At 44.8% G+C, this 10,620-nt stretch overlaps 1 protein-coding gene across 1 annotated transcript in view; it reads left to right on the top strand.

Annotated features, from left to right (window-relative positions):
- The first annotated feature begins 1,201 nt into the window (after positions 1-1,201).
- The window catches only part of LOC1277047 (fringe glycosyltransferase), a 123,078-nt gene continuing 113,659 nt past the window's right edge, over positions 1,202-10,620 (top strand). Inside the window, exon 1 of the mRNA XM_061650387.1 lies at positions 1,202-2,097. Coding sequence (XP_061506371.1) covers positions 1,906-2,097 — 192 coding nt within the window. The 5' untranslated portion in view covers positions 1,202-1,905. The remainder of the gene's footprint in view (positions 2,098-10,620) is intronic.

The following is a 10,620-nucleotide window of genomic DNA, read 5'->3' as shown; positions in this document are numbered from 1 at the left end:
AAACTTAAAAAAAATAATGAATTATTGTACCAACAAAAATCGACCGATTCTATAGTTATGGGACCACCTGTACGGCAATAACACATCGCACCAACACGCAGTTGCTAGCATACTCCAAACAGACCGACCGGCGGAATGTAAACAGCGTACAGAGCGAGGCAGAGAAAACAGCCCTCAGCATAAATCTGCAGCATAACAGCAAAAAACCCGCTCTCTCCGCAGCAACGAAGCAACGAATAAAGTGGAATAAAATAATCATTGATTCGCGCGCGCGCGCACGCGATCTGTAGCAGCAAACCGCTCAAACGATCACCAACACAACGTCAGACCAATGGCAATTTAGGATTGCGATAGTTGTGGTAGTGTCTCCCTATCCCCAAGGGCTACAGTGCAGCTCCCCATACACAGCGCGTAGCCGGTTCTGGAGTATGATCCATGAGGGAGTTATGCTCGGTCGGGTCCCACATGTGCGCACGAAAAACCCGAACGCAAACGAGTCGGAATAAAGCAGGGGTTGTCAGTTTATGCTTAGTCGGTGTTATTTATCCATTTCCAACAATTTGTTTTTAATTTACGTTGTATTTTAACAGTCGAAAAAGTAAGGAAATTCCTTAGCTGCATGTAAGCTAAATATAAAAGTTCATTATAAAAGAAACATAAAACATCAAACAGTAAACCTGCCATCATTTGAATAAATAAAATGCAATTGATTTTATAGACATTATCGAATGAATAATGTGTGTTTTACTTACATGAACTGCCAGAAGTAATCTGTAAAATAAAAAAATAAAACATTATAAATGAGATAAAACATTTAACAAATAAAACACGAAACAAAATACTAAGTAATTCAAAGCTTAACACATCAACAACTGCCAATTTAACTAAAATTCAAAAACAAGAATCATACCAAAAAAACATCAAACCTTGCTGTACATGCAAAATGCTCCTAAACACATTATGCTTCCAAAAACAAACATTTCAAATCAGAAACGAAAACTCAATTGCACAACACGTTTCAATATCAACCCCTGTCAACCATGATCGGTTGCGTACCGAGCGGGTATGATCATCTCGTTCTTGCAGCGGGCTGTCGCGCTGCTCACTCCTGTGTGCCCAACGTACCCATCGAAGGAAGCGCGAACCTGCAGGGTTCTGCTTCGTGCGCACGCAGCTTAGGGGTTTGAACGCTGCTGCTCGGGATTTGAATGATCAGATGATTTTTTGACTTCGCGCCGAGTCGCACGCGTGTGTGCTGAAGCCGTTCCGAGGTTTTATAGCGTACCAGCTGCGTCGTTTCGGAACGACGTCAACAAATACAGCAACCCGAAAAGGGAGAAGCTTCGTTTCAGAACAGGTGTAGGGATATTTAAGTCAAATGGTATTTGGCTTCAAATATGAATAAAGTGTGAGTTCTAATCACAGTAAAAGTGTTCAAGTGTTTTAGAGGTAACCATAAGTATTGGTTTGTGTTTTGGAATTCGGTGAAACAACTATAAACCTGTGTATGATGTGCTATGCTAAAGTGTTATTTGTTTGATCATTCAATGATACTGTGCTAAAAATAATATAAGATTCGATTAAATCTACGATTTGATCTATGATCTGCGAAAATATGATAACAGTGCATTAAGTGCCCCTGCCAAGGTGTTTCAGTGATATCGAATATCGTGGTGAAGATTGTGTTTGTAAGATTGTGAATTGTTTCAACAAAAAAATAAAAAAGGGCTCTCATTCAAAAGATATAGTGCCGTGCCAAGCGTTGTTGGTTTGTGTCTGATTCCGGCAAGCTCTGCGGCCAAAGCCTTCGTCCTGGATCCACACGCGAGCAAGCTGAGCGCTAAGGTTGGACCCCAACATGCGCACGTGCTCCCTGTGGAGGACGGGCAGCTAGAGCGGGCTTCTATGAGGTGCATCCGGAAGAAGATGACCCTCCTATACACGGCCACCTACCGGTACAAGCGTGCACTGCAAACAATGGCGGCGGGCGTGTTTCTCATCTACATGACGCTGGTCCTGTACCAGAACGTCTACGGGTACGACGGTGGTGACGGTGGTGCCGACCCGGACCGTGCCATCGTAGCCGACAATTTGCAGGTGAGCATCGCAGCAAACACTCCGGGCACTGGGGTAGGCAACATTCCAATAGCACAGGAAGCTCCCAAAACTCTAGCTGGAATGTGTATCGGAAAAGCGGGCGGATTTCGGGTACTGATAAGCGTGCTCGCGTTGACATATCTGCCACTCATTAATTATCCGCAATCGGTTCAAGTCCGGGTTCACACAACCCAGTCCCCGTCTACTGGCTACACCCAGTAAACCTGCGATAAGTGAGACTCTGAGGAGGAGGAACAAAGCTGCCACCTGACCGGCCGAGCTGTGGGAACCAACGCGCCAACACACTGTGGTTAGAAATCAATTTCTCAAACCCTCCGTGGCCATCGCGGCAGCAACACGGTGGTGTAGTGTTTATCTTTGCGCAAAAAAACTGACTAGAAGGCATATTATGCCGGCCAGAGTGGAGAGAGAGAGAAATAGCCAAAAAATGGTAATTTTTTCCCGCCCGAGCTCGATCCGATACGGCGAAGGTTTATCAATCCGTTTTGCCTTAATGTCGAGATGCGCGATGCGCCGACCGGACGGATATCTGGGATTGGGTTTTAGATAGTGAAATGGAGGGCTCGGTGAGGATGTGTGATCTTTGTGTGACTCGGTGGGAAAGCGTTCGGAAGCGTACAACGAAAGAGGAGTTATCTATTTTCCTAACATATCGGACGTAACATATCGGGTTTTTTGTAAAGTAAAGTTCGGTGAGAAATGGTTAGGTCCTATATTTTTTTGGAATAGATTGATTGGATAAAGTATATTGATTTGTTTAAATACATTATAGAAAGATGAATTATGAATATTATTTTAGAGAATTTGGTTATTTTTCATGTGTTGGTAACATTCTGAAAACTATACAATGAAGTCTTCTTTAGTCTCCAGAGTGCAAGCATTTGCTGCAGTCTACCATGTTGGCCCAAGCTGACCATATAGCCCCGAATTTCCATACTTATTATTAAATCTTGTCCCAATACCCATAATCATGCATTCATTTACAATAACCAGGCAATAATAGTACGATGCCTTAAAAATACCCAACAAATACTATCTTACGAAGTGTTTCACATGCAAAGCAAGACAAAAAAAATTGTGTGAGAAACGTTACAATTCCTTCCAGGAATTCCAATCCCCAAATTTGCTAATTACTATCTGCATACATCGGTAGAAAAAAAAGCATTCCAATATGGGACAAAACATTCTGCACGCTAAAGACACACGTAAAAAACCCCCTGAAAAGCCAGACGATATTAATAATGATAATCATAATCATATTTATCGGCCTGAAATTGCACACACACACTCTTTCATTTGCAACGATCGAATACAGCGATTGGATTTCAATGAATGTAACAGCAGATTATACAGATCATCATCCCCCCATGGAACGGTTTACTTTTTTAATTCTTTTTGTAACCCAAAATTCCCCTCCTCTCAAACACTCGTTCGCTTGGAACACAGACTTCCCGAGATCGCGAGCAAAGCGCGTCTTCTGCTCGAGGTCGCGAGTCGCACCAGAAACGAAGATATCAAACACCTGCCGCAGCAAAAGGGCGAACGTGAGAGACGTCGACGGTGACTCCCCAACGCCGAAAGAAATCGGTTGAAAACGCCAGGATAGACAGAGAGATAAGACACGATTGGATTGTTGGCCACCACCGCAACAACAACAACAACCAAGCTAAGACCATCTGCCCGTAGTGGCTGGGTTTAACGGCGAGAGTCTCGGCAGCTCGGAAGAAAACGTGGCTTCATGCGCCCTCCCTGTTCGTCTTCCTTTCATCGAATGTCGATCTTCGGGGGCCGTCGTCGTTGAAAGGTTTAGGGCAGCGCTGAAGGCACGATCAAACGAAAACCGGAGCTACTACTCCCCCTCCTTCATCTCACACGAAACACACAGCAAACGATCACAGCTCGTTTTTTTATTGCAAGATTTGAGGCACAAGAAGAGACCTGGAACTGGAACGGCAGCATATTTCACGCAGTTCCGATTTTTGTTTTCAACTTCTCTCCTTCTCTTGCCGAGCTGCTGCTGCTAGAGCACCAAGGGGGCATGATCTCAGGCCCCAATCACTTCGATAGAAGAGCTAACCTTCTGGTGTGCAATTTATTACTCTTCACTGTTTTGGGGAGCTCGTGCATACGTAGTCCGTAGCGCACCAAGCGTCCGAGACAGTGCCGTTGTTCGGCAGCCGGATCGATCACCTTTTTACGATCGATCGTACGAGGTGGTTTTGGGTCGCGGAACGAGAACGTGTTATTATTTCCTATGCACCGGTGCTGCTGCACACTGCGGGTAAGCCCGCCGCGCCGCGGTTGATTATGTTGTGATAAAACGAGTGCTTGGCTGAACGCTGCAGTGTGGCGAACCTGCTGTGGTTGGTATTATTTCACTGCGATACAGTGCTAACCCCATCATCAACGTCAGCTATCATCAGGTTTGATCATCGGATCGGTGGGAAATAGCAGACCTATTTCGGAAAGGGGATTAGTTTATTTTAAAGTCTGATAATGCTTGATAATATTCTGTTAGAATATTACCCAGAAAATGACGAAAAAAACTACGATAGAATCATGCAATAAATTGAAATAATTCACTATACACGCAATGCTGCCATATGTTTCAAAACCCGTTGCCGAAATCAAGTCAAATATACCCCCTTTCCCCCTTTGCTAAAGATTGTATCGCCTACAAGTGGGAGCACGTTTATTCGACAAACAGTGGGAAAACACGCCTGCTAACCACCTGTCATCTTTTGGAGCAATGCTTGAATGCATCTTTCACGTTGCAAAAAGCATCCTCGCAAAGGCACACATGCATGAGCGTGCAGAATTCACCCAAAAGAAAAAAAATGACGAAACTGGAAAAATGCACCTACCCTGGTGTAACGAGATGCACCAAAGTCCTGCTGCACCGAGAGATGCTGCTGCGAGCGACCATTCAAGATGGATGGCCCGGTTTATTTCGGAGCTATAACTCCTGCACCAGCAGCACCAGCAGCAAGTGTTCCTTCAAACAAGTAGCTCATTAAACGTCATCGATGGGAAGCAACACTGTGGGGCGGGGGGGAACAAAAACGGGCGGGAGAAAGCCAACATGAAATTGAGCCACGGAACGTCGGAAAAATGAAGCCGAAAGGTCCGACACGAAACTGGTTCCACACGTTTTTTCCTTCCTTCCTTCCTTCTGTGTTTGTCTGCAGTTTTTTTTTTTTTTGGTGCAGATGCGCTTTCGATTTTTGACTTGTTTTGTACTTTGGGAGGAATAATATCTGTGTTCTTTTTGTTTTTGGGCAAGAAGTAGAATGGCATATGTTTTAAGCCGTTGTTGTTTGAATTGAAACTGGTTCAAATTTGGTCAATGATGAATTTGAGTGACAAAAGTACGAAACCATTACAAGGCTTTAATCAGCAATTAAGTGTGAGTCTTTTCAAAGTGAACATAAAAAGTAATTAGTCTCAGATCGATAGGGAGGATTAATCGGGTTTTGAACATTACACAACTGTACTTCAGTTGGAAATGATTCAGCTACGAACAATTCAACTTATACTGCTGAATCTGAACGTGCAATTTTGTATCAAACTGCTTCTGCCGAAGTGAATAGAATTGATCGCTCAGCACTTCTATAGACATCTGTGCAGAAATGCAGTTCAATTAGAACACCCGCAATGATAATGAAGGTGTCCCGCTGCGTAATGTCCAAGGTTAGCTTCATGGATTGCTTAAATTTCCGCCAATTTTAAACATTTTTTTTCATTCCTGTTTCATCTTTGCCGTAAAACACGTTGAAAATAAGCATTTTGTGATGATTGTTCCTTTTTTCCCATTGAAATCAAATATGCCAGCAGGAGGTATTATAACAATGCACTCAAGCAACATTGTACATATTGCTGCACCCGATTATGACTCACTTACTTTGTGCTGTTGTGTGTGCAGTACAAACGTTACCAAAACTGTTAATACTCAAGCGTTAATTTATTGAACAACCACAGAAACTCTCGTTAACCACATATTCTTATTCGATTAAGATTTTCAAACAAACGCTGGCACATGCTTTGGCCACTGGCTGCCACTGCCAATGCACACAACTTCATCAACGAGCGTCATCAATCTACGCCTGGCTGCCACTGCTTCATGACCGGACCCAAACGCGGCACGGCACACCGACCGTTAAACACCGTTTCCCTCATTTCGAATGTCTCACAATGACACTTCACGCGGGTCAGAATGAAATCGCATAAACAAAAAAAACGCGCACTCCACTCAAATGGAAAGCTAAACAAAAACAAAGGGGGCACACAAATACGATCCCCAGCCCAAGGGGTAGTACCTTGCTCAAATATTGATGTTTACATCGGGCAAGCGGCGAGCCACCGAGGTGATGCGGTTGGAAATGGTGTGGGGTGAGAGCGTTATAATCACGCCAACGCCAAAATGCCTGTCCGCCGGTGTACCTGTGCGCAACACGTCAAATTGAAAGTAAAACAAAAGCGCCCCAAGCTCCCAAAATCGATCCGAAGTGTATATGGAAAACATTAGAACAAACTCCGGTGTCTTCGGTTTCCTTTTCAAATGTCATTCTTGTGGATTTAAATTGAAGGGGAAGGCTCGGGGGGCTTTTTTCGAAGATTTTGTTGTGTATGTACCGTAAATAACAAACAGCAAGCGACACTTTAAACAGAAGTGGCCAATGTTACGCATAATGAATGCGTAAGCTCTCTCTTTCTTTGTCGTCTACGATCGGGGAAGCGACACGTTGTCTTTCTTTTCCATTCTACTGCTGCTTTCAAACGCAAGCTTCCAAACTCATTCGCAAAACATTGAACTTATCTACTGGTAACAATCGGACAGCTTAGTTCTATGATGGTTTTGTACGGAAGGGGAAAAAATACACGAACGAGACTCATAAAGCATAAACCTGCTCCAAGTAAATGTCGCAAACTTCGCAGGGGTTGCGTTTGTTGCTGCGAAAAAAGGGAAGAAATTCATTCAGACATGCTGGTAGCTTATGAATAGACAATGGTGCGATGGTAAAAGAAGGAACAAAACTCAAACCACCAGAAAGTGAATACAACTAAATTCTCAAAACAAAGCACATATCGAGCATGCATACTTATTCCCAAAGCAAGAAAGCAAAGGAAAAAAAAGGCCCTCAATGATAAATTAAGCTAATGGAGTTGGAAGCAGCGTGCACAGACGGTTTTGCCACCGTCATGAGGATATGTCAAAACGCAGAACAAAACCAAAAACCGTTCTGTGCGCACAACCGGGGAAAACAAAGCACCGAAAAACTGACCATCATTTGCCAATTGCAAAACGATGAAACGAAAGGCTTCGCTTGTTGGAATGGGCTTTGACTGCTCCTTTTTTAATAGCACATTTAATAAGCCAGTTGCCTCAAAAAAAAAAAACCGAGAGCTCGAGGGGAGGCAAGAAAATGGTCTGCCGTCGAAGAACAACCGCCACGCAACCGCACTTCATAGGTGTAGCGTGTGCAGGAGCGTTCGGGAACGCGTTTTGCTTAAAGTAAATGATCATTTAAAACAACGACGAAATAATAACAGCGATCCACCTTTCTGGAGGCTAAAGTACATCCATTCCGCAACTCAAGCAACTCCAAAATTGGAAGGAGGATTGGCGTTGATCGGTGGTTTAAGAAGCAGGAAGTCAACCTGTCCTTACGATTCCGCGAAACCGATCATAGCAGGTAGCGCTGGTGTTTTCTGGCCTACCGATTTCCAAGACACCTTCCAAAAGATGCTCCAATTGCCCCCCTCGAAATGGCCGATCAATCGGTGTTCGGTCTGACCCGCCTTAAACCTGCCGACAGATTTATTTGGCCTGCACGTACAATGAGTGTTAGACCGACACACCGGCTCAAACACTCATACACACACAGGCTCAACAGTGTTCAAAAGTAGATCCACAGTAACAGGGGAGCTATACTTTTTCCTCTGTCTTTTCCTTATGTTAAGAAGAACTCCAGAGCATTCAGACACTCGCGCGCGTATTCTTTCGCTACCAAAAGGCACCCAACAGCACACGATCACTTGGCGATCATTCCGTGATTCTGATTGGAAAATTAGCGGAAGCTTTTAAGGCCCCTGCACCGATGGTGTTTCGCCCCTTGACTTCCCACCGGGAGGGAACGATCGCACGCGCACATTGCTCGGATCAAAGCACACGTCCGAAACGAAGACGAAACAGAACGTTTTGTAGCAGACAGGGGTCAATCGGACGGCCAGCAGAGAGCAAGAAGCGGGAGTTAGGCGTGAGCGATATGCGCTTTTACCTCCGAACCGTCCGAGACCGGATGTGTGTGAGCGATCGCCGGTTAGAGGGATTCCAGTTAACGAGACGCTGAAAGACACACAACAGCCTTCACATACCGATTAGAGGGAAGCGCGAGCTGAGAGCATTAGAGTCGATTGATTTCGCTGACTAATCGATCGTGCGGTACACGCGAGAGTAGTGCTGCTTAGATAGACCTGTTTTGCTCCGGTTTAGAGCTACTTAAGGGCGGGTTTATTGAACCAGCGGGACGATTTGGAGTTCGGCATGGAGCAGAGCACGGTAAAGGGCTTGACCAACAAGTTCAGCGGATTTCTGAACAAGTTGTCCTTGTGTGAGAACGAGACTTTAGCGAATAAATATTAATTGCAGATACAAAATGATAAGATATCGAGGCATGTTTAGTTCCTGGAATACTCTTAGCTCCTCAAATAAACGCTTAATCAAACAAAGTTCCTGCAAACTGATCTGAACTGAAGATTTCCATCTCACACATTGCTTGATAATGTGGCGCAGACATTAAAGCTTGTTGAACATGTCAAACTTCTTCCAACTCGTTCCGTTAGCGCAAACGGCACACGGTATATCTCATTCTTTGATATTCCAAGAATTGCGTCTACATGGCCTTCAACATCCACGAGCTATGCTCGTCCATGTAGCCGACAAGCGATCATAAAATGTGAGCTACAAATTCCCGAGAAGTTGTAACAACCCCGGAATCATCCGTAACACACGATTCATCTGCCTGGGTAGCAATCCAAACAGACCCTTACCACGATCATTTGTTTACGATTACAAGAACGTCATTGCACCTGACGGTTTCCAGCCTAGGTGACGGTAGGATGGGCCCTTTTTAAAAACAATGCACTGCACTCGTTCTAGATCACAGTTTTATTGCACTTGCATAGTGGTACAGCAATGAATGAAAAAAACAACACACCCGACAAAATGCGAGCATCGCCCTTTTCGAGCTTGGGCACATCAACGAGTTCATTTGTTTCCGTTTTTTATGAGCCCACATTATGACACCCGCGTGACTGTGTGTGTGTGCCAAGATCTTCTGCTGGAACGGGAGGCAACACAAAAAACACACAACAACGTCAAGACGTACCTGGGACAAGGCCCAAACGGACTAGACCGCGTGAACGCACTTCAATTAGATCAACCAACGAACCATGACGAAGACACATAAATACTACCACACGCACGCACACACAAACGCAAAATGAAGTGGAGCTAGGTTGGGAGGTCTTAAGGTATGCTAAAGAATCACCTTTCCCAAACCCCGGGCCCTACCCTGCCACACCTAAGAGCCGGTTGTTATTTTCCTGTTATCGTAAAACAAACGATTTCTACCGACTCGCACACAAGCGAGGAACCTCATTTCGTTTGCGCTACCTTTGCCTCCTCTCTATTGGACGCTAATAACTTTGTGGCTTTCCTTCCTTTTGTGTGTTCCGTAGGGGGAAACTAATCTGTGCTCTGCTTTCAAGCACACACATACACACACACACATGTGTATGTGCGTCTGCATTGTCTTCCAGAATGGCTACCAGAGTTTCGCTGCTATTAAAATGCAGCCACGCTGAGGCCGACGCCGCTCAAGTGGTCCATGAAAAGCAATTGAAATTTATTCGAATTTAATCAGTGCAAAGCAGTTGAGAGAGACCGACCCCGCTCGGCTTGGAAAGCTGCGGGTCTTATTTGTACTATTCATGTTGCGCTGCCGACATGTGGAAATGGTTACGCGCCCAGCTTAGCTGACCCATGACGAGCTACCGTGGGAACTGACCGTATTGGCTGTCAAGTCGAGCGAACGCCACACGCTTCCGTGGAACTTGCCTAGAATCTTCAGTTTCTTCTTCTTCTTCGTCTTTTCTTCGCTCAAATTCATTGCACGCAAATTCTCAGTTGCGCAAGTGCGCCGGTCTAGAAGGAGTACGGTGCAGGCAAAACATATTGGACTAGAAATTGGACATATGGTAAATATTGACCGACACAGCGTAAAAAGCAAACTTCCACCGGCACACGGATAAGATAAGAGAAGTGAGGCATCTTCGTATTCGGCACGTCCGCGAGCGGATACACCAGTTCCGGTGAGACGAGCGAGAGGCTTTCGTTTCGGACTTTTACCGAGAATAGAGGTTAGATATTGGTTGTGTTGCAGAAGCAACGTCTCAACCGCCTTGTTGATAATGTTGTTTCCATTTAAAAAGAGTATACAA

This window comes from Anopheles gambiae, chromosome 2 (assembly GCF_943734735.2).
Source record: "Anopheles gambiae chromosome 2, idAnoGambNW_F1_1, whole genome shotgun sequence".
Classification (NCBI taxonomy): domain Eukaryota; kingdom Metazoa; phylum Arthropoda; class Insecta; order Diptera; family Culicidae; genus Anopheles; species Anopheles gambiae.
This window is presented reverse-complemented; position numbering and strand designations above follow the sequence as displayed.